The 26,868-nt window shown below is 41.4% G+C and overlaps 1 protein-coding gene across 3 annotated transcripts in view; it reads right to left on the minus strand.

The window, feature by feature from the left end:
- Window positions 1-17,149: 17,149 nt before the first annotated feature.
- LRP12 (LDL receptor related protein 12) overlaps window positions 17,150-26,868 on the minus strand; it is a 73,383-nt gene continuing 63,664 nt past the window's right edge. For 2 of the 3 annotated variants that reach the window (XM_029923793.1, XM_029923791.1), the window contains 3 exons: window positions 25,476-26,580; window positions 23,625-23,757; window positions 17,690-20,003 (listed from right to left, as the gene is read on the minus strand). In XM_029923793.1, the coding sequence (XP_029779653.1) occupies window positions 19,137-20,003; window positions 23,625-23,757; window positions 25,476-26,580 (2,105 nt within the window). In that variant the 3' untranslated portion in view covers window positions 17,690-19,136. Of the gene's footprint in view, window positions 17,657-17,689; window positions 20,004-23,624; window positions 23,758-25,475; window positions 26,581-26,868 lie in introns of those variants that run through there. The other variant, XM_029923792.1, reaches the window with a different exon arrangement.

Genomic DNA, 26,868 nt, shown 5'->3' on the forward strand with positions numbered 1-26,868 from the left:
CATGGCGGGGGCGCAAGGGCTGCGGGCGCCTCCTTCGCGGTCCCCGACGACGGTCGACGGCCCCGGGGCCGGTTTATCCGCGGGCCGCGGGGGCGGGCTCCACCCCGGGAGGGCGGGGCCGGCTGCGCTCGGTCACCGCCCCGGCTCTTCCGTCGTCCCTAGGGGTCCCGGTCACCCGGAGCGCGAGTGTTGGGGTTTTAAGCGTCTGTTTTCTTGTATAAGAAAAGGTACTTCGGGGAAAGAAATACACATTATCCTGTCCCTTAAGACGAACATGCTTGTCTCACACACACACACACACACACACACACACACACGCACACGCACACACACACATCATCTGCAGCAACAACAGTGAAAATACCCACGCCAGCAAGAACTACTCGATCTGTTTTTCCTTTTAAAAATATTTCTTATGAGGAGCAATAAATGGCAGACACGGAGTGAAAGTTCGGAGTGGGATATTTAATCTATTTGAAACTAAAGGGGCTTAGTATCAAGGATTCAACAGATGTTAAGGATGTAATACATACCAGCAAGTTTTTCTTGGAAAATAGCAGGTAATGTAACTCTAAAGATCCGGGTTTTTATTCCGATTTCTCACAAAACTGGTTTAGAGGTCTCCGTTAAGGCTTTCACCGTCTTGGGTTCTCAGTTTTCTCACATATAAAATGGAGATATTTGTCCCTCCACCCCCCCCCCCAAGACTTGCTTTGAGAAGTGGATACGGTGATGGATGGGAATGCACCTTCATAAAATGGGAAATACCACAGAAACTTATTTAACAGGTTCTGGCTTTGTCAGGATTGACCATGGAGGGGATTAGATGGGGGTAAGGGATAGAGATAAATAGCATTCTAGTCCTCAAGAAGCCAAGAGTCAATGGTGACACAGATAGATGTTTCAAATGCTACCTTTGAGAGAGGATGAAGAGTTTGGAGGAAAGGGAGAATGGACTTCTGTATTGAAGACAATTAGATCTAGAAGGTTCACAAAGAGATATTTGAACAGGATATAGAGGACACGGAAATAAAGAGATGATAGGTGGGAAAAGGAATGGCATTCTAGCCGGTGGGAACAGAATATGTAAAGGCACAGAGGAGGGAGGGCAAGGTGAGTCTGATAGAGCTAGACAATCTTGGACCACCCTGCACCCTCCGGGGGAGGAGGAGGAAGAGAAAGCCGAAGAGGGGCAGTCGGAAGGGGGTTGGGAAAGCTCATGTGAGGGAAGAGAGCAGTACAGAATTTCAAGAAGGACGGCAGGATGGAATGCTGTGGAAGGACTGGAGAGCGTGGTAGACATCTGCTGTGCCAGCATCTGTTCCTGTCCGCATTCTGCTAACAGGTCGGAAGTTTCTTTGTGGGGGATCCTTCACCCAGAAGGAGTCCTCACAGCAATGGGATGGGCATGTGTCCCAAGCCAACTGACTGCGCCCAGCAAGAGCAGACTCTAAGACTTCTGTTAGGTGGAGCAGACGGGGACCTCTTTCCTTCCTGCTGGACTTGAACATGGAAGGGTATAAACAAGATGCTTCTGGGAGCTGTGTAGACAATGCAGGGAAACAGTCTTTCTGTGAGCAGAGCCAACACAGAGGACATGAAGGACGGAGAGATGGCTGGTTTCTCTCGACATGGTTGGGGCTTCTGAAACTGCCCATGCCTCGAGTCCCTCCTCTAGACTTTCCATTCTTTGCGGAAGCTAGTTGGCTTCAGGTCTTCTGTCACTTTCAACAGTCAAGTGACAGAGGCTGGCAAGATATGTTCTGAGTTTGAAGATGAGGTGGTCACATGTGACCTCAGGAATGGCATTTTAAATAGTGGAATGGAAGATATTGCAAATTTCCTCAGCTCTCAGATTATACACTCATCAAAATGATTAAAAATTAGAAAGCTTCAGTAATTTCAAGTTCCAGATTTGGCCATCAGGCCAGAAATAAGAAATCGAAGAAGGTTATGCAATTATTGCCAAAAGGCTGCTTGTGTAAAGGTAAAAGGATTAATTACAAACGTAATGAAACTCCTGCAAGCTATTCAAATAACACACCGCCCTAGGAAAACAAGACGACATGCCAGGGTGGTTGCAACATCACTGTCCAGGTGAATGATTTCAGAGGTTTCCTTATTTTAGATACTTTATTTTATTATTTTTTTAGTAGAGTCTTTTTTTCTTTTTGTTTTTTCAATTTTATTTTAGAGAGAGAGAGCTTGAGCACGAGTAGGGGAGAGGGGCAGAGGGAAAGAAAGAGAAGGGGGCGGGAGAAACTTAAGCAGCCTCCATGCTCAGCACAGAGCCCAACTTGGGGTCAATCCCACAACCCTGGGATCGAGACCTGATCTGAAATCAGGAGTCCGAAGCTCAACTGACTGAGCCACCCAGGCGCCCTGTGGAGTCTTTTTTTTTTTTTTTTTCATGTTCATTAATTTTTGAGAGAGAGAGAGAGAAAGAAGATCTGAGTGGGATGCAGGGCTTGAGCTCACAGACGGTGAGATCATGACCTTAGTCAACAACAAGAGTCGGATGCTTAAACCACTGAGCCACCCAGGTGCACCTATTTTAGATACTTTGTATCAAACCAACTTCCCATGTTTAATTAACTCAAACTTCTATCAGAAAAGGGGTTTATAGACTGTCGCTGAAGCAGGAGGAAGTATCTCATTGAAATTCACTGGCAGCAACACAAGAGAGAGTGGGGAAGTTTAAGGTCAAGTGTTAGCTCACAGAAAGAGTCCTCCCCTTCCGATTCGCTGGGCAGGATGAGCCTGGGCAAATGTGCTCCTTGGAGGGAGCTTGTCCTCGGAACAGCCTCTCTTCTCTTGGCTTTGTCCTGCTCAGCCACCTCCTTACCCAGAGGTCTATGTGGGGCCACCCTGGGCCGTGAAAAAGGATTTGGGAGAGAGAGAGAGACGCAACATGGGCAGGAAGCCACACTGCTCTTTTGCATTTTTCTTGCTGGGGAAGAGTCAGGTTGGTTGACTCACAGAACAAAGCGTGGAAGACTGACAGAAGATTACAAAGATTGATGCTTAACCACAGAAATCAGCCCTGACTGATGGCTTCAAGGGGGCAGCAAGGTAGAGGAGACAATGATGACTTCCTTCACTGAGTGGTTTGAGTTTTGGGGAGACCAAGTCCGTCAGACCCAGTCTGATGGCATTTAAGTCCTCAGAAAGCCCGGGGTCCAGGAGTTTGCTCTCTCCATCCTCCTAATCTGGCCCGCTCCTCCTCCAGGACCCTGTGACCCTGAGAGGCTTCCAAGCCGCCATTTATGGGCTGAGGGAAGGGATGATGAGGTGTGCAGGCATACTGAGGACCCAGAGTACAAGACACCACTGGGTATCTCTGGAAAGTGTGCCCCAGCTGGGGTCTGCAGGGAGCCCCAGCTCCCTGTCCCAGCCTGGGCCCCAAGTCCCTGGCAGGGTAATGAATTTACGCCCAAATCAGAGATTGCAGAGGTGAGGAGGCAGCGTGGATAGGTCAAAATAGAAGAAAATAGACCGAGGGGTTGGAATTAGGAGTCAAATCCTAGCCCTGATGTCAGCTTTTGGTGTGTGTTTGGGCAAGTCCCTCTCAGGGGCTCTGTCTTCTCAACTGGAAAACAAGGAGTGAGGTTGATGGGAGCTTGAAAAACTCACCCTCTGGGCTTTTAGAGTTTTGTGATTCTGGAAACAGGGACAGAAGCTCACCCAGAGAGTGCCTTGCACAATCTTAAACTCTTCTCAGATCAAGGTGAGTGAATTGGAGACCAAGTAAGACTTGCCTTTGAGATTCAGGACTGTTTTATTTCTGGTCCCTCCAGTGAAGCAGAGGGGCCCTGCCTGGAAAGGGGGCCACATACAGAGTGTAAAACCCGCAGTCAGGGAATGATGCTGGATGGAACTGATCCTGAAATCCGTGTGCCGATTCCCAGGGGGCAACATGCTTGTCACTGCTCAGCAATGACATGCATGACAGGCGGGAATGGTCCCCTGATGGTGGAGGCCAGAGAGAGAGAGAGAGAGAGAGAGAGAGAGAGAGAGAGAGAGAGCGAGAGCTGGCCACTGGACAACTTTGGAGCGTACCCTTCCCTGAAGCACCAGTCCTGGGCAGAAGGAGAGGATGGTTGCCGTGAATAGCAATACCAGCGCCGGTAGCGAAGATTTATCTAGCACTCATGTCAAGTCAGGACGTGGCCAAATACTTGACAGGCCTTATTTTACTTTATTCTTACAACTCTTTGAATTGAGTACTGTTTTTCCCTTTAATAGAGGAGCCCTTTGAGGTCAAATGATTTGCCTGAGGTCACACAGCAGTAAATGCTGGCAGTAAGTCATTCTGGAACCTGTGATTTACCCATTATGTGACTCCAGATTCCAAAGCCACGTTCGGATCCTGGCTGCACTGGGGCCTCAGGCAACGTGAAATGGAACAATGATGATCCAGGAATGCATCCCTGATGGTGACTTCCGACCTGCAGCGCCCGTGATGAGCTGTTTCAAAGCTGCTGCACAGAGTCACCTGGACCGTGATGACTGGATTGTGGAGCCATCCTGTGTTCTTGCTCAGGTAACCAAGGTCATGAGTCATTAAAACAAGTGATAAAGCAGGCAACACCGACCTGTCTTGGGGGAAAACTTTTAGACGCATTCTAGTGTGATTCCAAGAAACTCAAGGAAAATACTTTGCAAACGTTCTTGTCTCCTACACAGTCTGTTATTACATAATTTTTGTTTGTTCGGCTTATGTTTTGCTCGTGAAACTATTCTGATGTTGAGGTGGCAGTTTCAGGCATGTCCTGGGGACGTGGGACAGTAGTACTTCTGCATTTTCTGCAGTTGCTCTAACAAAACACCACAAAGTTGAGAGTGTGAAAGAACACAGCTTTGTTCTCTCTTGGTCATGGAGCCAGATCTCCAAAATCCGTTTCCCTGGACCATAGTCTAGCTCTTGGCAGTGCTGTTTCCTTCTGGGGCCTCCGAGGGAGAATTCGCTTCCTGGCCTCGTCCAGCTTTTGGGGGGTGCCAGCAGTCGTTGGCTGCGGCCTCGCCACTCCAATCTTGGTCTCCATGATTGCAATTGCCTTCGCTTCTGTGTCAGATCTTCCACAGACCCTCCTATCAGGACGCTGTGATTACAGTCAGGGCCCAGCTAGGTAACCCAGGATAATTTCCCCCATTTCAAAACCCCCGATTTCATATCTACAAAGCCCCTCTTACCCTATAAGGCAACATCCGTAAGTTCCAGGGCTAGAAAGATATCTGGATTTCTTTGGGCCCCTAATTCAGCCTATGAGTGTGCCCATCACGGTTCTCCTTGAACAAAGAGACACTGCCTTCCGAAGAACTGGGCTGGGGACTCCAGGCTCGCCTCACAGGTTTCTTCTGCCCATCTGCCAGCTTCACTAGCTTGTGCTTCCAGAAACCCTCCGGCTCCTTTAACTCGCTCAGAATGTGCCACAGTTTCTGAGTTATTTTCATCGTTCTTAGCAAAACGTATTGCAGCGATGTAATAATATGTAAGGAAATAGTCATAGTGTACCCTGGGTTACAGAGTATGAAAAATAAATAAATGGGTAAATAAATGAGCTGACCGGGGCTTGGGTTCTGGCTTCTCACCTATCACCTATGGATTTTTGGCTAAATTTCTTAGCCTTTCTAAGCAAGAGAAAATCACTAAGAAAAAAAAATACTTCTTGGATTTTTGTTGCATAGACCAAAATAGGGTTTGAATAGTGTACTTTATATTTAAAAGTTTAAAAAATAAAAACAGAGTAAAATACATAGAGTAAACTCATCTTGTTTAGGTATATAGTACTATGAATTTTGACAAAGATATGCAGTGTTTTTCATGCAACTACCAATGCAATCAAAATAGAGAGTATTTCCATCAGCCCCAAAAGTTTCCTTGTGCCGCTTTTCAGCCAATCTTCTCTGTCCCCGCTCTGGCCCTTGGCCACGACTATCTCCTTTCTGTCCTTTGAATTCCGTTGACTTTTGACTTGGGTACAAAGTGAGATCTAGAGCGTCTGCAGAAGAGTTTACCTACTTTGGTTCTCAAAGTCATCTTCGACTTAGTGGTGCTCTTGCTGTGCCCTACATGTAAAGCAGCTCCATCCCCTTCCCCTCTGATGCTGTCAAGATATAAAGCAAAAGGGATTCCAGGCAGACCTTACTGGGATTTACTCCGGACCACAGCTGGGGCTGAGGCAGGGCTAGCCGGCGCTATGCTGGAGCCCTCCCAACTCTGTATGAGGTTATGCAGACATGACCGTGTGGAGATTCTGATGTCCCGGATGTGGGAGGAGTCAGGTACAGGCAAGAGCATGAAATGCAGACACAACAGTCATGGTGGGCTCCTTCTCACGTGCGCTGGTCCCATCGAAGCCCACGCCCTCTGAGGCAGAGAATTTTGACCTCTGCACTGGCCATGCCATTTCATTTTACACTCTAATTTCTCTCATATAAGGTAATGGAGTTGTATCTCTTCCTACTTCATTAAAAACATTGTTCATCTTAAATTCTTCATGGGGAAAAATTACTCTTTTTCTGTTAAGAGGTACTTAGTACTAGACATGACAAACAGTGAAAATGTTGTAGGTCAAGGATAATACCTAACTACCCATCTATTATGTAACTGTGTATTTAAGGGCACTAATCTGTGATCTTCTGGAAGAAGAAAACTGCACCATATTTATCTATGTAATCAAACACCTATCAATGGCACATGAAAAAAGCTAACTTCATGTTCACTTTTTCAATATCACGGTACAGGACTCTATGGAGGAAATGTTCAGCGTTTGGTCCACATTAATTAGATCACAACTAAAAGTTTCTTTTAGACGACTTTGGAGCTCCAAACTGGGCTTCAGCCTTATTTGCTTTCCATTCACACATCTGCCTTCAAAGAAGTTCATTGGAGTGCTACTGAAAATAGTATTCAACTAATTGCATTCCAAAATAAATGACTGTAATGCTAAAATAAACCACTAGATGGCATCTTGAAAAGACCAACTGTTCCTTTGGTTCAGCAACTTGTGTGAATAAGAGTTAAGCCACTCCTGGTAACCTTATATCTGTATTTATATATAGTTATTATCCTTTCTTTGAAGTTGGAAAAGAAAATAAATAATTTCTTTGTTCTCTTGAGTAGGACAAACAAATCTTTTTGTCGACATGTTAATGTACACATATAATTTCATATTATAAAATTATGACTTTCTAGATTTACAAAATATATTGAAATTAAGGTTTTCACATTATGACTTAAAGAGCATATAGAGTGAGCAAATATAGTCTCTCCATAGATATTTATGGAATATTAATTGTTGAGTTTGAATCCACCAGGCACGGTGCTGAGACTCCCAGGGACTCCTTGAGGTAGAAAGACTTACTTCCATTTTACAGATGTAAATACTATGGTTCAGAGAGGTTAATTGCCAGAGTAACACAGTCGATTTCGAGGCCAATGGAACCGACAACCACTATATTATACTGCTAAATGGATGAAGACAGTATTTTCTGTCTTTAATTTGATGAAACAATTACTGCAGAATAATAAGCAAGATTATTTGTACAGGGATGGCTTAGACCTAATTCTAAAAGCAAACAGGAGAAAGGGAATACTGTTTGTATTTTTGTTCTCTAATTGTTAACAGCTTTATGGAGATAAATTATACATCCCAAAGTTCACCACATTGAAGTGTTCAACTAGATGGTTTTTAATATATTAACAATGTTTGAAAACATTCACCTAATCTAACCTCAGAATGTTTTTATCAACTGCAAAAGAAACTTGTACCCATTAGAAGTCACCAATCCTGACTGTCCCATTTCCCCGTTCCCTAGCCCTATGCAACCATAATCTACTTTTTGTCTCTACAGATCTCAGAACGTTCCATATAAATAGGATCATACAATTAATTTGTGGTCGTTTGTTACGGACTTCTTTCACCTGGCATGTTCAAGTTCATTCATGCTGTAGTATGTTTTCCACTTCATACCTTTTTATCGCCAAGTAGTATTTCATTTTTTGGATGTATCATGCTTCCATCCACATATCAAATGATGAACATTTGGGTTTTTTTTTTTTTTTTTTGGTTATAATGAATAATGTTACTATAATCATTCACATACAAGTTTTTATGTGGACATATGTTTTCATTTCTTTGGGTATGTACGTAGGAATGAGATTTCAGGGTCATATGGCAAATTTACAGTTAACTTTTTTTTTTACAGTTAACTTTTGAAGTACGTGAAACTGCTTTCCAAAGTTTTATATTTTACCATTTTACATAACCGTTGGTGATGTATTAAATTTCCAGTTTTTCTATATCCTTGCCAATGTTTGTGATTCCCTTCCTGTTTGACAATAGCTATCCTAAATTTTGAAGTGGTTGTTTTTAAATCTTTTTTGTTATTTTTTTTAAAGTTTATTTATTTATTTTGAGAAGGGGGCTGCAGAGAGAGGGAGAGAGAGAGAGAGAGGGAGAGAGAATCCTAAGCAGGCTCTGCACTGTCAGCGTAGAGCCTGATGCAGAGCTCAAACTCACAAACCATGAGATCATGACCTGAGTTGAAACCAAGAGTTGGACACTTCACTGACTGAGCCACCCAGGCACCCCAGAAATTTCTGTTATTTAAAATCAGGGCTCAACAGATAAGATAGAAATACACATGACCTATTGTAGTGACCATGAAAAAAGTTTTAGAATATTGTTTATATGTTACCTATTACCATAGTTTCTGGATAGAAATAATTTCCCTGAAAGCCTGCTATTTATACTGTTTATACTAGCTCAATGCACGTTACTAAATCTGTAGCATGTAGCCACGTCTTTCCCATTCAGGGCTCTGTGGAAATTCTTCATTTTGGCCTTTGTAAAATAAAATAGATGTCTGTGCCAAGATACCAGTTTTCATTGAGACACAGACATAAGTTGCCCTGGAATTAAGAAAACAGGACAATGGCTGTTGTAAGAAATCTGCACTTTCGGGAAGCTCTACTAATATACAAACACGTAACACATGGTGGAGGGGAGAACAAAATAAGGGTATTATTTTGGAAGATGCATCTGTAATATTGAAAACTAAAATTTATCTTCAATCCCTTATGCTCTGGGAAAGTCTTCTGCATAGTATTTTTTTCCCTTTTGTTAATCCTTATGATATAACCCTTAAGGGCGGGTTATCAATCCCGTGTTCCAGATGAGACCACGAGGCTTGCTGAGGTCAAGTTCTAAAACTCTTTAGAAGCAGAGTCAGGATTCAAACTGATGCGTTGGACTCTGAAGCCCATGCATTTCCAGCTCACTGTGTTTGTCCTTAGTAAAGCTTTTATGTCACTTTGGGCCTGAGCCTCCTTCCAGCACATGGGAAGGTCCACCCTAGTTGACGTCTCAGTATCTTCACTTGAAATCACTCTTAGTAAATTCTATGCAAATATATTTATTTCAGTATCTTAAAAAACCATTTGTGCCCTAGGTTGGCATAGGATGACTTGGTTCTACAATGTTCTAGCACTAGTTTCCAAATTTGTTAATCCCAAAACCCTTTTGTGCCAATGAAGTCTTAGATACAACAGTTACTTTTGGCAGAGAACAGGGCCAGCAGCTTATCCATAACCCAACCATCAACCATTACTGTGCTCAGAGAGCACTACATGGCATTGAACCTTCCCTGCTTTAACTTGTTCATATACATTATTTCATTTAATCTCCTAACCCACTGTTGTTATTCTCAATTTAGGGGCCATTCGACAAGTTAGGAAGGTATTACTCTGTGGGTAATGGAGAAGCTTACAACCAATGCATCGTGTAACCGGAAGTCAGGGTGGCCAAGCCAAGGCTTGTGCAGTTGCTCAGAGATATGAGACTTTTTCTCTTGCTTTCCCCAAACCTTTAGAATGAGGCTCCTCCTTTTGCACTGCTGGTGGAAATGCAAACTGGTGCAGCCACTCTGGAAAACAGTGTGGATGTTCTTCAAAAAATTAAAAATAGAAATACCGTATGACCCAGCAATTGCACTACTAGGTATTTAATCAAAGGATATAAGAGTCGTGATTCAAATGGGCACATGTACCCCAATGTTTATGCTGGCACTATTTTTTTAAATTGTTTTTAAACATTTATTTATTTTTGAGAGGCAGAGAAAGACAGTGTGAGCAGGGGAGGGTCAGAGAAAGAGGGAGACACAGAATCCAAAGCAGGCTCCAGGCTCTGAGCTAGCTGTCAGCCCAGAGCCCGATGCGGAACTCGAACCCATGAACTGTGAGATCATGACCTGAGCCGAAGCCGGACGTTTAACGGACTGAGCCACCCAGGTGCCCCATATGCTGGCACTATTGACAGTAGCCAAAGTATGGATAGAGTCTAAATGTCCCTCAACAGATGAATGGATAAAGAAGATTTGGCATATATATATATGGTACACACACACACACACACACACACACACATATACATAGTGGAATATTACTCGGCAATCAAAAAGAATAAAATATTGCTATATTAAACAACGTGAATGGAACTAGAGTGTATTATGCTAAGTGAAATAAGTCAGAAAGATAACTTCATATGATTTCACTCATATGTGGAACTTAAGATATAAAACTGATGATCCTAAGGGAAGGGAAGCAAAAATAAAACAAAAACAGAGAGGGAGACAAACCGTAATAGATGTTTCAATACAGAGAACACACTGAGGGTTGCTAGAGGGGTGTTGGGTGGGGGTATTAAGGACACTTGTTGGGATGAGCACTCGGTGTTTCATGTAAGTGGTGAATCACTAAATTCTAGTCCTGAAATTATTATTACACTATATGTTAACTAACTTGGATTTAAATTTAAAAATAAATAGGGGCACCTGGGTGGCTCAGTCAGTTGAGCATCCGACTTCAGCTCAGGTCATGATCTCATGGTTCGTGAGTTCAAGCCTTGCATAAGACTCTGTGCTGACAGCCCAGAGCCTGGAGCCTGGTTCGGATTCTGTCTCCTTCTCTTCTGCCCCTCTCCTGTTCAAGTTCTTTTTCTCTCTCTCTCTCAAAAATAAATAAACATTAAAAATTTTTTTAATAAAAAATAAACAACATCTAAAAAGATTAACAAATGAAACCAAGCCCCTTGGCTGTTAACGTTTGACACAATGAGGGAACCAAACGTTCTGAAAATCACTGGGTTCTAGGGGTCGCAAAAGCTGTAACCCCAGATTCAGTCACTAAGGTTATGGCCTCGGCAGGATCCTCTGCCTCCTGAGCTGGGATTCCCTCCTGCTCATCCCAAGAGACGTGCTGCAGTTTCTTCTCCCTTTTCTTGCTCTCATTTTGACTTTTATTCTGGGTTGCAATTCGCTTCCGTGATTCCAGGGGAGGTGGCTGTACTCAGAACCACTCAGGGCAAGGACACCTTCATGGTCTTCAGAAACCACGGCTCTTTCAGGACGTTTCACACAGAGAGTAGCTCGTTGGATTCAAACTTCAGGAGCGCCTGGGAGGCTCAGACAATTAAGTGTCCGACTTCAGCTCAGGTTATCATCTCATGGATCGTGGGTTTGAGTGCCACATCGGGCTCTGTGCTGACAGCTCAGAGCCTGGAGCCTGCTTCAGATGCTGTGTGTGTCTCTCTCTGCCCCTCCCTCCCCACACTCTGTTTGTCTCTCAAAAATATATTAAAAAATGTAAAAATTTAAAAAAACAACAGTAATTCAAACTTAAGAGATGTTCTCTCTTGAACATTCAGGCAATAATAGCAAACACATAGTACTTATCATGAGCCAAGAAATGCTCCAAGATATTTACGAATATTAAATTAATTAATTCACCAACAGCCCTATTTTCTCCATTTACAGATGAAGAACTGAAGTACAGAATGAATAAGGGGCTTGCTGGAGACCACATATTAGAATTAACAGGGTCGGATTACACATGCTTTATGGCTTTCCCACAATATCACCTCTAATAAATTTAAAAATACAGATTTCAGAGAGAGGGAGAGGAGAGGAGAGGAGGGGAGGGGAGAGGAGAGGAGGGGAGGGGAGGGGAGAGGAGAGGAGAGGGGAGAGAGAGAGAGAGAGAGAGAGAGAGAGAGAGAGAGAGAGAGAGAGAGAATCTCAAGCAGGCTCCATGCTGTCAGCACAGAGCCCGAAGTGGGGCTTGATCTCACGAAATGTGAAATTGTGACCTGAGCCAAAATCAAGAGACAGTTGCTTAATTGACTGAGCCACCCAGGCACCCCTTACCTTTGTAGTTGTAATCAATATATGCATAATTGATGAACTTGACATATGACAGAAGAGCTGAGTTGATTTGATCCTTTTGGCAAATGAGCTTCTTACTGAGACTCTTAACAGTTTTTCTTAAAATAGTCACTGGCAAGTTAGTGTTTATGTGTCAGGCCCCATGGTAGAGTACAAATGCCACAAATTCTTTGCTATGTCCGCCCCTGAGAGTGGGGTCCAGCACTCTTTCTGTTGGGTCAGGTTTGGCCTTAGTGATTTGTTTGGCCAGTAGGAAATGGCCGAAGTGACATCCTGGGCCTCTGAGACTAGGTCATAAGAAGCCTCGCAGCTTCTGCAGGTGCTTTGGGACACTCATTCTTGGATCCCAGTTTCCATATTGAAGGAAACCCGAGCAGCCCCATGGAGAGAGGCCATGCCAACAGCCAGCACAGCCATGTCGGTCATATAGGTGAGCTTTGTTTGTATGTCCCGCAGCCCCGTGGATGCCAAGAGCAGGATGAAACAATTCTCCTGAGCTCTGCCCAAGTTATTGATTTGTGAGCAAACTGAATGTCTTGTGGTTGCTTTATGCATAAAGTTTGGGAGACGTTTGTTATACAGCATAGATGACCAGAACTTGTGCTAAGGCCTTTACAAATGCCATCTTCCTTTATTCCTCACAGCAATCTTACGGCGTACCTGCTATTATCCGTATTTTAACGTGAGGAAGCTGAGGCTCAGCGAGTTTGCTTAATAATCCAGCTTCGTTAGCTCCTTTTTGAAGATGGGTTTTTTTTTTTTTTTTTTTTTACTGATATTACTTCATTTTATGATTCATCTTATTCACGACTGTTGAGGCAGACAAGGCTAAGGTCAACTCTTAATTTTGTCTTATTGTCTTAGTTTAAGTCCTTCTAGGACTTTTGTCCTATTGGTATAGCACGGTGAGGAGCCAAAGATCCATATAATGGGCTTGGCAGATGGTAGGCACTCAACAAGGGGTAAATACGGGCTTTGAGAATCCTTTCCTAGGACGAAAAAGCAGCTGGTGGCAAACGACTCTTAGAAATGGTCTTTGATAGTGTGAACATGGGGATACATCCATTTAGGTCAGGTATGTGCCAAGTATGTCAAAAGAATAACCTTAAAAAATCCATAACATCACATTATAACTAAAACCATGTATGCACATATGGCTTATGTTACAAGGCATAAAATATACAGATTTCATTGAATTTGAAAACATTCCTGATTAATCAGCTATGTCTGCTACTTCCTTTTGAAAGATTCCTTCCAGCTCTAAAAGTCTGTGAATTTTACTTTGCTTCATTCTACGTTGAATGTTGAGGACCTTAGAAAAAATGTAATCAGCCAACTTTAGCCTCTGGTAGTATCCACATGCAACTTATAATCTGTGTGCTATTTCTGAATAAGGGTGTAGTTACTCCAAGAACCAACCTTTCTCTCTACTGCCTGTTTCTATACAGGTCCTATGAAGTTGCTGTCATCGTCTCCCTTGAAGTTCAGGGGCAAAGGCATGAAGGAACGAGCAAGCAGCTAGAAGGGAGCTCTTGCCATCCTCACTGGGTTTGTGGTAGGTACTCAACAAACACCCAGCTAACTGGATGTACAGTACTCTTTTTCTTTGTCCTTGTAACCTGTCTCACCCATTTATTCCCAGCTGAGCAGTGGATGACGGTGGGGGCAGTGGGAGAAACTGAAGCCCCAGCAGCTTGGGCAAAGACTTCGCTTTGCCCTGTGCTTATGTTCTCAGTCCCCGCTGATGACATGAGCTAAGGCAGGGCTGTTGGCCAAAGAGTCCTAACACAGCCTCTTTGGTTTCTAGCCTCTTCCAAACTAATCCTGGAGCTCTGACTGATGGACTGATGAGACAAGACAAAGTACTATGAGAATCGGAGTAATAGCTACTAAAATCTGTATCCCATAAACCGAGAAAATCCTGCTTGACAGTGTTCCCGGAACACTCAAAAAAGAGAGAAAGGACAATACGCTCAAATCTCCCCAAATAATATACATAACATCTTCAGATTTCAATGCCATAAAAATGAAAATCAATGTAAGAATTAAGAAAACAAAATTACTATTCACACCAAAATCCCATTATCTGGGGAAAAAAAGGAACAAAGAAAAGAAAAAAGGAAAAAACTTTCTTCTATAAAACAACTTTTGGATTAAGGTGGAAATAAATACCGAAATATCACAACACTTAGAGTATAAGAGTAATGGCAACACCAATACACCCAAGTAATTCAGCTTAAGGAGTGCCCAGAATTGCCTATGCCTTAAATCTCACATTAATAATTAGAAAATAAAAACAAATGAATGAAGTGCTAACTCAAGGAGTCAGGGAAAAAACAACAAATGAACTAAGGAAAGCAAAAAGTAGGAAATTTATTAAAGTGGAAGTCAGTTAATTGGAAAACAGAAAAATTATAGAACAGAGATATTCAAAACATACCACTCTGGAAGAAACAAACAAAAAGTTTAAAAGGTCAATTGTTAGCTATCTTATTTAAGAAGATAACAGAGCACACATAATACACTGGGGAGAGCCATACGCACAAAAGAGAAAGAGATAGCTTGGCTCAACCCCAAGCAACTAAATGTGTAAACTTGGATGAAATGGAGGACTTACGATGTCAACCAAGATACAAAAACTACACAGACCAATTACTACAGAAGATAGCAACAAAGTTGTCAAAGAGCTACTAGCCAAGCATCCATCAGACCCAGATAATTGCACTGAAATTTTAAGGAACAGAATATTCCAAGGCAATTTAAACTGTTCCATAGCAGGGGCGCCCGTTAAGCGTCCGGCTTCGGCTCAGGTCATGATCTCACAGTTTGTGGGTTCGAGCCCCCCGTCGGGCTCTGTGCTGACAGCTCAGAGCCTGAGCCTGCTCAGGATTCTGTGTGTCTCTCTCTCTGCCCCTCCCCTACTCATGCTCTGTTTCTGTCTCAATAATAAATAAACATTAAAAAAAATTTTTAAACTGTTCCATAGCAAAGGAAAAGAAGGAAAGTTTCCAAATTGACCAGCATAAAATTAATAACTAAACTTCTTAAAGACAGCACACACACATAAAAACGATAGACTAATCTCACTGATGAATACAGTTGGAAATATGCTAAATAAAATATAATCTAGCAATTATATTAAAAATATACACATGGCCAAGTAGTTCATTTCAGGAATGCAAGAATGGTTCAAAACTACAAAATATATTAAGAAAATTCAACCTATTAAATGATCAAAGAAGAATCATATGATCATCTCCATAGTGAAAAGGCATGTTATAAAATTCAACATGCATTTTTGGTTAAGTTTTTTTTTTTTAAATATAGAGATCAATGGATCAATGAATACTCCTTAACATGATTGACTACATATTTAACATTACTCTAGAAATTCTAGACAATGCAATTAAAATGTAAAGAGGTATGCAAACTGGAAGATATTATTGTGTAACTAGAAAACACAAAAGAAATAATATTACTAACTATAAGAAAATGGTAATCTGGTATCTGCGGAGAAAATTAATGTAAAGAAATCATTAGGCTTCACAGACTAAATTCAGATTAAATTATAAAAAGAAAGGACTTCCTTAATATTGGTGACAAAAACAATGAAAGTACTAAGAATAAACTCTCAAGAACAAAGATCTCTGTGAAGTAAAACGTGAAACATGTCTGAAGGAAACAGCCACAAGAAGACTTGAACGAATGGGCGCCATTTTTACACAGGTACCGTGATTTAGACAGAAGCATTTACATGATGATGATGGTAAATTCTCTAGGTTAATCTATAAAAATTAAAATTGTCTAGGGGCGCCTGGGTGGCTCAGTTGGTTGAATGTCTGACTTCAACTCAGGTCATAACCTCACGGTTCTTGAGTTCGAGTCCTGCATTGGGCTCTGTGCTGACAGTTTGGAGCCAGGAGCCTGCTTCAGGTTCTGTGTCTCCTTCTCTCTGCCCCTCTCCCACTAATGTTTTGTCTCTCTCTAATATAAATAAACATTTTTAAAAAATGGTCTAAAGAAACCCCAGGTACTAATGGACTTGTGAGACTCAGTTGGTCAAGTTCAAATGGAAAAATAAGCAGGAATATTTGAAACATTTAAACATTTTAGTTATTAAAACAGTGTAGGGCTAGTATAAAAAAAGTGTAGATCAAGTGAAGAGAATAGAATTGGGAGTCTAGAAACATATCCAAGTAGTATGTAAATTATTATATGATAAAAGTGTCATTTCAAATAGGAAAGAATGCATTATTTAATAAAAAGCTGTAGGATAAAATGGAGCTGGGGAAAAAATGGAGACTTTTGGGATAGGTCATGATTTATATGGGAAAAATTAAATAAAAGATATACCCAGGGTGCCTGGGTGGCTCAGTTGGATGAGCATCTGACTTCAGCTCAGGTCATAATCTCATGGTTTGTGGGTTTGAGCCCATGTCAGGCTCTGTGCTGACAAACAGCCTGGAGCCTGCTTCGGATTCTGTGCTTCCCTCTCTCTCTGCCCCTCCTCTGCTCATGCCCTGTTTCTCAAAAATAAATGTTAAAAAAAAAAAAAAGAAATACCCAACTTTAGTTTTAATATTCAAACTCGAATAGATACATTTTCCCTTAAAAAAAGGTGCAGAGAAGGGGGCCTGAATGGCTTAGTCAGTCAAGCATCCAACTTCAGCTCAGGTCATGATCTCACGGTTGGTGGGTTTGAGACCCATGTCAGGCTCTGTGCTAACAGCTCAGAGCCTGGAGCCTGCTTCATATTCTGTGTCTCCCTCTCTCTCTGACCCTCCCCACTCATGTTCTGTCTCACTCTCTCTCTCAAAAAATAAGTAAATGTAAAAAAAAATTTTTTTTAAAAAGGTGCAGAGAAAGTATGCGTAGTATGTTATAATTTGTATTACTATTTATGGCATTTATATATATATGGATACAGTTATGGATTTGCCTGGTACCTTTGGAAGGGTATACAGAGTTTCGTATCGGTACTTGTCTCTTTGGAAGGGAATTACAAGATGGGTGTCTGGATAGGAGAGAGACTTATTTTTTACTTTGAACCAGGAAAATGTATTAGTTAATTATAGAAAGAAATTAAAACAAATACCAGGAAACAAAACCAAGAAACCTATACAATGTAGTATATTATTCATAGGACCCAAATAAGATTAATTTGGTGATGCAAATTCTGCCAGGAAAATATTCTATATGGGTCTGAAATGCATTGGAAAATCATGAAAAGAGAACTATTTGAGTTATTGCATCTTATAAGAAACATTAACTACATCAACTAGGAAGCAGTTTTCTCACAGGCAAATAGATCCCGCTCCTTAGAAGCCTCCCCCGCGCGCGCGGGCATGAGCTGCCACTTTAACGGAGACTCTGCCCTCCAATGTTCTTCTGGACACAGTGCAGTCTTTTATGGCCTCATTCTGCACGTGCACTGGAATGCAAGGAAAATAAAGAGCAAGTCTGATTTAAAAAGTACCTCAAGGTAATACAAAAAAATTGGTTTTTAATTTTTGATACATATTAAAACATTTCAGCCAGTTCTTCCTGACAGCATAACACGACAAATACACAAGACCTCAAACATGCTTTAAAATGACATTCAGCAAAATATTGAAAATTTAATAAATAGCAATAATCACACACAAATACATATTTCATACTCAATCATTAAGCTATTAAAACAGACAGCTAAAGAATAAATAAACAAGGATAGACAATAAAAAAATATGCGGGGTTTGCAATTCATTCTACTTAACAAGGGGAGGTGGATCTGAATGATTTCTTAATTTGCTTTCTGATGTGTAGCACGATCCACCCCCACAGTGAATAAAATATATTGAAAATCACTCTTAGAATAATGCAGTCTTTAAATACAACAAATAAATATGAAACCAGCAAAGCAATTTCAAGTTGTAATAAAAACTTCCCCCCCCAAAGCTATGGAAATATATACTCATTGTGGTAGCAAATGACAGTATTGAAAGTGATAGTGCGTGTGCACTGAACTCATCCGTGACCTTGATATGACTTTAGTGCAAATCCCTAGGCTCCAATACAAGCATCACCCTGTACCAGGGAAGGACATTACCAGTTGGAACTTATCTTGTACAATTTTTGTACATTTTTTATAAAGTTCAAGATTTAATGCATAGTAGAGTATCTTCATCTGCTTAATTCTGTCCCTAAATAGAGATGAGAAAAGAAATGACTTGGGATTTTACCATTTGGTCTGTACCATATTAGAGTATTAAAGTCAACATTAGAAAACCTATAAAAGAGTTTCGTTTTTGCCATTAATTTACCTAACTCCATCTAAATTTCACATCACAGAATGTTAGATGTAAGAGAAAAATTTGTAGACAAAGGTTTTTCCCTTTGAGAAAGCTCGTATTATGATGGAATCCAGTATTATTTAGACAGATGTCACCTAAGTAAAAACTTAGGTGCATATAAGGGGCTTTTTATATATAACCACCTTGACATCTGGTATATTAAGTTACAAGATGTAATGGCAAAACGCATAAACGGTTCAATGAGAAGAAAGTATTATTTTGTACAAACAAATGTTTTAACAGAATAGATAAACTGACAGTCAAATGAGTGAGTCAGCAGCCAAACCTCAGTGAACTACAGTACCAGGGTAAGAACAATTAAAACAAAAGGAAGAACATTATTGAACAATATGGATACATAATGCAATTTTAGCTGCTAAAATAGTAAACTCTAAAGTTCATAGAGTCACGAGTTGTTTAATTTAACCATGCAGGCTAACATAGAAGAATAAGAAATCACCCTGCATCTTTTTTGCTTTTAAATTAAAACTAGTTTAATTGTGAAGTGACAAAACAATGAAGGGATACTGCTCCAACTTGCACACGGCCTTGCTCGGCCTCGCTCGCCGTGATCCGTACCTAACAAAGTAACAAAGCCTCGTCGTCACTTGTTTCATTTTTCAGTGTTGCTTCCAAGCAAGTGTCTGGGATCTGGGCGGTATGGACGACGCCACAGCGTGCGCAGGGGCCGTCTCGATGAGCTGGCCTCGCTCCAGGGTTTGCCGCGCTGTATGGTTGTCTAAACCCTTGTCCCTGATCTGAGGCAAGATCGAGAAGAGGTCTGGAGCAGTCATTCACATCAAAGTCTGAAGCTCCATCAGAAACTGGAATTAGCATTTCAACATCATCATCTTCTTCTCTTCCGTTTGCCCCATTATCAAGCTGTCTCAAAGGACTCTGGTTCTGATTTACGGAGCTTGATCGCCCTAAGGTGAAGCGTACCCAACGCAGCCCCTGAGTCATCCGACTGAGTGCACTTGTGAGCTGGTGACGCGCGGGACTCACACCTGGGGGTTCTACACCCGTCACCTCCCTTCCACTATCTGTGTGACCACCTCGGGTGCTCGGAGTTGAGGAACTTCCGCTTGCTCCCACTGTTGCTTCTACTGCTGTCGTGGGAGGGACTTTTTGGGGCAAAGGAGCCGCAACCCCACCAGATGCTCCTGCTGCATCTCTTCTCTCATTTTCGGTGTCTGTGTCGTCGGACTCCACAGAAAACAAACTTCTGTGAGTATGACTTCTGTCAGGTTCTCTGCTGGCACTCTGACTAGGGACAACCTCATCGCCATCTGCTGACACCAAAGCCAATGACCCTGAATGACGTGATCTTGCAAAATTAAAAATACGATTCCAAATGTTGCTGGATCTGCCTCCCATTGGAAGCCTGACGGAGGTGAATCCAAGCTGAGATCGTACCGCCAGCCTCAGGTTTTCCAGAACAGAAGCCTACGGGAAATAAGAGATCTTAACATCGCTAGCAATGAAGCACTAACAGAAAGCATGCTTCTAGCAGGAAGGTGCTGTGGTTAAGACACTATCACTCATTGTTGGGGTTTATGAAGGATGAATTCAGTTCTCTCATCGGTACAGGTTCGCCTACTACACAATCTGATCCACACCTCACACCACGACTCACTGAAGATTTTCCTAACATCCAATTTTCTACGTACAACTTCAGAGTGACGTTCCATATCAATTACAACTATTTTATTTCAAAACTGTACACTGTAATCCAATTCTAAAACTGTACCAAAGCTGGCAAAATTGACACTTCTTTACCTAGGAATGTAAACTAGGCCCTTTATCTGGTTTATGCCTTTTTTGTTTTTAAAAACAGAACAAGTCAGACTTGATTTACAAGGCTGAGAGTTTCCCAAACATGGTAAAGTTATTTAGATTTCACAGTTGGTTCTCAAGGATTTGTTGAATGAATGGATAGTGAAGACTGATTTATACTGTCATAAATAAGAAAATTAATTTATAATACAGCACAGGAAACACGAAAGCTTAAAAAATTAATTTGTTTATAGCACTACAACACAATGGTATTTGAGACATTTGGATTCTTCTCAATCTTTAAAGATTAAGTTTTATTTTCTACAGCTTAGCATTAAGCATAAATTACCATGTCCTTATTCTCTGAAAATTTACTCATTTTCCTCGATAAATACATTAATGGATTATTTTTAAAACAGACAACATTTCTATAAAACAGTCTTTAAGCTCCATCTAGTGGTCATAAAAAGGAGTATTCAAACTTGGAAACAAACGCAGCTTTCATCTGTGGCATTTGGTATTTAAAATACAGTATTTCCAGGAAAGTGTGGGGAGTTGATATATTCCCTTTCCACTGAGGATATAACTGCACTCTGCCAAAGCGAATGGACAGAGGACGCACAGAAAAGGACAGAAGACAGGTGTCCTCCATCTCTCTTCAAGACGGGTGTTAGATTTACCTGTAATTTCCACATAGGCCTTTTGAACATAATCTCAGGAATATAAATCTCAGGAACTACTATCATAGGAATATTTAATAATCTGGCACAGACTGTCAGTAAGAAATGTGAAGATCAGCATACAGAGACCTGCTCTACTAGAGAGTCAGATTTTTCATCAACTAAGTATCTAACTGTATACTAAGGAAGAATGGCCCACATCCCTAAGGCGCTTCTCCACAGATGTGGTCCTGGCCACTTGGCGTCTGAGTCCTCAGGCTTTTATACGAACACCGGGCACCGCGTCACACCAGCAGGGAACAGGGCTCTTCGGAGAAGCTTCCCCTTTATCCAGCTATCAGCCATCACGTGCTCCCTTTCCCATTCAAGTCCATCATAGTGAAGTTCTCTACTTAGAGTTAAAAGTCTGTTTAATAATTAAAATTAATTTAACATTAGATTCCTAATGTTTTAGGAATAATCTTACATACTTCGTCAGCTTATGAAGAAGAAAGCATACTTCAGAAAGCATTTCTATTTTTGAATGGGATGGTAATTTAGAATATTATTTTTCTTTCTAAAAACTATTACGGAAATTTGATCATTTGTTACCAAAAGTTTTAGGTATGAAAATTTAATCTCATAAATGGAATAAAATCTAGCTTACTATTCATAAACATATTTTATTTTAAAACTTTGGTAAGTGCAATTCCCTCATAAGGCTAATTATACACCTAGAGCATGGTGTAGTCTGTAGTGAGAATTAGGCCTCACCCAAGTGAGGTCTGACCTTGGCCACCCGCTGCTTGGATGTGCTCACTAAGCCCTCACAACACCATCCCTGACGGGAGAGTTCTTGCATGGGGCGTCGGGCCAGCCCGACTCCGGTAAGGATTCAGGGGAGCCTCAGGGCTCAGGCGGGGCTCGAAGCCGCACCTGCAGTGTGAGGCCGGAGGGGCACTTGGCCTCAGTGGTGTCGGTCCATCTCTGCAGCCGAAGAGGCTGAGACCAGCCACACACGCGGTTCACCAGACCTCCATGATGGAGCCCCGGTAAAAACCCGGGGAGCTGTGCCTCGGGTGAGCTCCCCTCGCCGGCAGCATTCTGTGCACACTGTCACACACCTGTTGAGAGCGTGACACCGCCTTGACTTCACGAGGAGAGGACACCTGGAAGATGTGGGATTGGAACCCTCCTGAACCCTGCTCTATGTGACTTTTCCTTTGGCTGAATTAATCCAGGTCCTTTCCCTCTAATAACCATAACTGTGAGTAGAAGAGCTTTCAGTGGGTTCTGAGTCTATCTAGTGAACAGTCAGAACTGAAAATCATTTTGGGAACCTCTGGACATGTGATTTCTGTGCAGATGAGACCTGTGTTGTATGGACTGTGCTTTCTTGAACTCCAGTTAGCGGAACTCTTCAAGGCAGCCTTGGGGTTCAGGGGTGGCAGGTGGCAGACGGCAGAGCAGGTGGGAGGGATTACCACTGTTTGAGCTCCTACCTAAAGAGACACCTTCCACATGGCAGGGCTGAGAAAATATAGCTCTCTTCTATTTTGCACACAAAATTCAACTTTTGAATTATTTACTTAGCAAGTTACATCCAGAGAAATGTCCTTAAAACTATAAATTCTCACCAATATTTCCTAAAAGACTCAAATAAAGGTGACAGACTGTAATCAGAAATCTTATTTACCAGAAAGGAAGTGGTCTCCCATTTTGCACAGAATTAAATCCCTGGGAAAATAATGTTTATCAATTCTTGTACATATTTCTGAGTGAATTTACATTTTAATTGTATACACCCTAATGTCCTTATGAACCCTGGTATAATTTAGGCATCGAAAAAGAAATTTTTAAAGAAGGCCTAATAGAATTTTATTTAATTTTCATTAAAAATTTTTTTTAAATTTATTTAGTTTTGAGAGAGAGAGTGAGAATGAGTGAGGGGCAAAAAGAGAGGAAGAGAGAGGAAGAATCCCATGCAGGCCCCGTGCTGTCACTGCAGAGCCCGAAGAGGGGCTCAAGCTGACCAGGTCTGGGGCTCAAACTATGAACCATGAGCTTGTGACCTGAGCTGAAGCTGGATGCTTAACTGACTGAGCCACCAAGGCGCCCCAAAATAGTGCTAAGAGAACTTTAAAGAATTCAGGAACATTGATAAAATAATGAGTTACTATTTAAAGAAGCTGTATGAATTCTTAAACACTGTAAAATCTGGCTATGAAGAAGTTTTCCCTCAAGTCAGGTGGAAATGTGAACTTTAGTACAATTTACTTATTAACTCATTAATCTATCATGCCACTAACATATTACTAACATAGTAATTTTAACATTCATTCTTAAATCTTCTAGATGTTTAGTTCAAATAAAAAATAACTTACCAAACTTTACTTCTGAATTTTAATGCACCAAATTATCATAAATAGTAAAATGCTTAAATATCACATAACCAAATCAGAAGAATGAAAACATTCAATACTTTGTGGGATTTGTTAAAATATAATGAAACATAATTTCAAATCCTCCATATATTTAATCCTTGACTGCAAAAATTATGACTAAGGTCCTTTATCATATATGCAAGTAGAGAATTCATTTTATGAAAGAGAGATCATAAACCGCAACACACCTGATTAGGTGAACACACGGGAAAATCTTCAACCGGTGGAATCAAACCCTGAGCGATCAACTGCCCGTAAGAGGGAGGGGCTTCTCTTCTTAGCAGTTCCGCTTCGACTCTTGACAGCTGTGTTTCAAATGACCTTTGAGAGAAAACAGGGGGATAGAAAAGGTTAAAAAGGCAAGCTAAAATAATTTTTTAAATAGACAATGAAAACAATCTGAACCTTCATGTATTTGACCATTTTTAAAGCTTAGCCAACCAACATTTATTGAATATCTACAGCATTCCAACACTGAGAATACAAAGGCAAAGCCAAGGGGCTTTCCCTAGGAGCCTGGAGCTCGAAGTTTGAATGAATTAGAAATCCCCATAAAAGGTAATACTAGATTTTAAAAGTCCTAAGAACATAAGGAGTTTGAGACTTGAGGTGAAAGTAATCATCAAGTTCAACACATTAAGTTTTTCGATGAGGAAAAGAGTGAATGAGTCACCGGTATACTTTCTGGAACAGCTTGTTCTTACAAGACCTGACTTTTCACTGAGCTCTTGTGCTGCAATGTAGTCAAGAGTTTTTCTGGCCAAAGAGGCAGCACGATTACTTTGATAATGTGCATCTGTAGGCTGTGCATCTGTATCAGCTTAGCTGTTGGGTACATGAAGTCCTTTGGTTGAGTCTATTATTTGTAATTCTCCTGGGACTGAGGGTCACTATCTCTACAACAGCGTCCTAAGGGACCTCTCTCTGCCATTAGCTTCTCCCAAGTCCAGTCTGTCCTGCCCCACATGGAAGAAAGCCCTCCCCGAAGGTCACCTTTTAATACTTAACTGAGAACGCCTGGTACACAGCTCTCATGGACCGCTACAACATGACACTAGCCCCATGTTCCAAGTTTTACCGTTTAGCCCTTGATAAATACCTTAGGCTCCAGATGAAATGAACTATGTGCTACTTCTCCAAGCAATTCCTACTTCTATGCATTTTTCCAGGCTATTTTTTTCAACTACAGTATCTTTCCCCTGTCTTCATTCTACTTGTAGACTTCAAATTTTATTCTTCAATAAAAGCCTTTCCATTTGCCCCCATCAGATTAGGTTCCCTACTGACTTTTCTATACTTTGTTTTATAGCTCTTAAACCATTTATATTTTTGTCATCTTATTCCACCCCCAATGCTTTCCTCCTAACTTTAAAGTGCCTGTGTGCCTTATTCATTTTTCATTATTATTACTCATCTGTACTGTGCTTTGAACATAGCAGGTTCTCAAATATTAGAATTGTTGAATTCTTATTTATAAAAACACAGGTTAAAACACTACAACTGAATACTGCAGCTTGCAAAATTCCTATAAAATAGATTTATCTGAAAACAAGAACTGGTAAATACAGATTGGCTTTTCTCATCTCATAATTCTTAACTATTAGTTTTTAAAATATATTTTTTAAATGTTTATTCATTTTTGAGAAAGAGAGATGGAGCATGAGCGGGGGAGGGGCAGAGAGAGAGGGAGACCTCGAATCCAAAGCAGGCTCCAGGTTCTGAACTGTCAGCACAGAGCCTGACATGAGGCTCGAACTCACAAACCGTGAGATCATGACCTGAGCTGAAGTCGGATACTTAACCAAATGAACCACCCAGGCGCCCCTTCTAAGTATTTATTAGTTTTAAAAATGTGTGTAGTTTCTTGAACTTTGGTGTTTTCACACTGATTTTATAAAAATCAAACAAGGTATTAATCTGTTTCCCAAAATAGTATAAATCCAAAGTATATTGCTGATCATACTAAAGTACTGTTGCATATACTGAGGCCATGTTTACTGCAGAAGCCGTAATCACCCCAGTTTTGTCTTGATACTGACCTTCGTTCAAACATTCTCAGAGAATAGAGCTTACAGGTACATCCCAACGCGATGACCAGTAACAAGCCGCAGATAAGACTCCCTATGACGGCTGCAGTTATGACTCTGGTAGGCACAATTACCGGGCAATTCTCTTCATCGCTGCCGTCACCACAGTCATCCTGAGAATCACACACCCAGCTTTCAAACACACAACGATTGTTCTTACAATGAAAATTTCCCGGCTGGCAGAAAAAGCAGTTTTTTTCATCCGAGCCATTTGGGCAATGGTTCTGGTAGTTGCAGCGATCAGAACGAGGGTAACAGACACCATTTCGGGAACACGGGAATTCTTCCTTTTGGCACATGGTGCAATTTATTTCATCCCTTCCATTTGGGCAATGCCAGTACCCATCACAACGCTGCTGTTCTGTGTAACACCCCCAGTTCCCCCCACAGGGTATTTCCCATGGCAAACAGAAGCCGTCTACTTGGTAGGTAGCGTTAAACCCCCTTGCGGCGTTCACTTTATCAGCACAGAAATGTACCCGGATCTGTCCAGAAGAAGAAACAACTGTAAGAGGTGCATGAGAGTCAAAAGCAGTTAACACACGCAAAAGCTTGTGCGGATTCTCCTCTAATCCATCGTATATTTTGACGTAATCACCATAACCAGTGCCATCAAGTTTAAAGTCAGTGAAGCGTAAGATGACTTTACGATGATCACCAGTGTCTATTAACCAGGTACAATTGCTTCCAGGAGGATAAAAGTCTGGATAGTTGGGAGAGTTAAAAGTCCCGTAAAAATATTTTAGCCACTGCCCACAAGTTGGCACATCACAGTCTATCTCATCCCCCAGGTCAAGACAGTCAATGTTGCCATCACATTTTAAAGATTCAGGGAGGCAAGTATAAACCTTGGTAAACCGAGACAGACACTGGAACTGGTTGTAGGCACAGGGCTGAAAAGCAGCAGCCGTGGGGGGGTCAGCTTCTTTGGCACAGATCTCCTCATCGGAACTGTCTCCACACTCGTCCATGTTATTACACTTCCAGGCCGCCGGTATGCACTTCCCGTTGCCACAACGGAACTGATCACAAGCACAGTTTGGTTCTTCAGACTTCCCTGGGAGGATGCGGGGAGGAGGGAGATGGAGGGAGGGAGGGAAACATACTCTTGAAAAGATATGTAACAGTAAGTGATACTTTTATAACATATATGAACTAAGCCCAAGTGATATGGGTTTAAAAAATCTTATTTTAAGAAACAGATTAGTTCTAATGGCAAATTAATATTGGCTCACTACTTACTCAACAATTCAATTTATTAAACACCTACTGTTTGTTTCATGAAGACCTCTGTATTTTGATCTAAAGTGAAGAGAACACAAACTGAGGGGTTATTGGAGGGGAG

This window comes from Suricata suricatta, chromosome 15, assembly GCF_006229205.1.
Source record: "Suricata suricatta isolate VVHF042 chromosome 15, meerkat_22Aug2017_6uvM2_HiC, whole genome shotgun sequence".
Lineage (NCBI taxonomy): Eukaryota > Metazoa > Chordata > Mammalia > Carnivora > Herpestidae > Suricata > Suricata suricatta.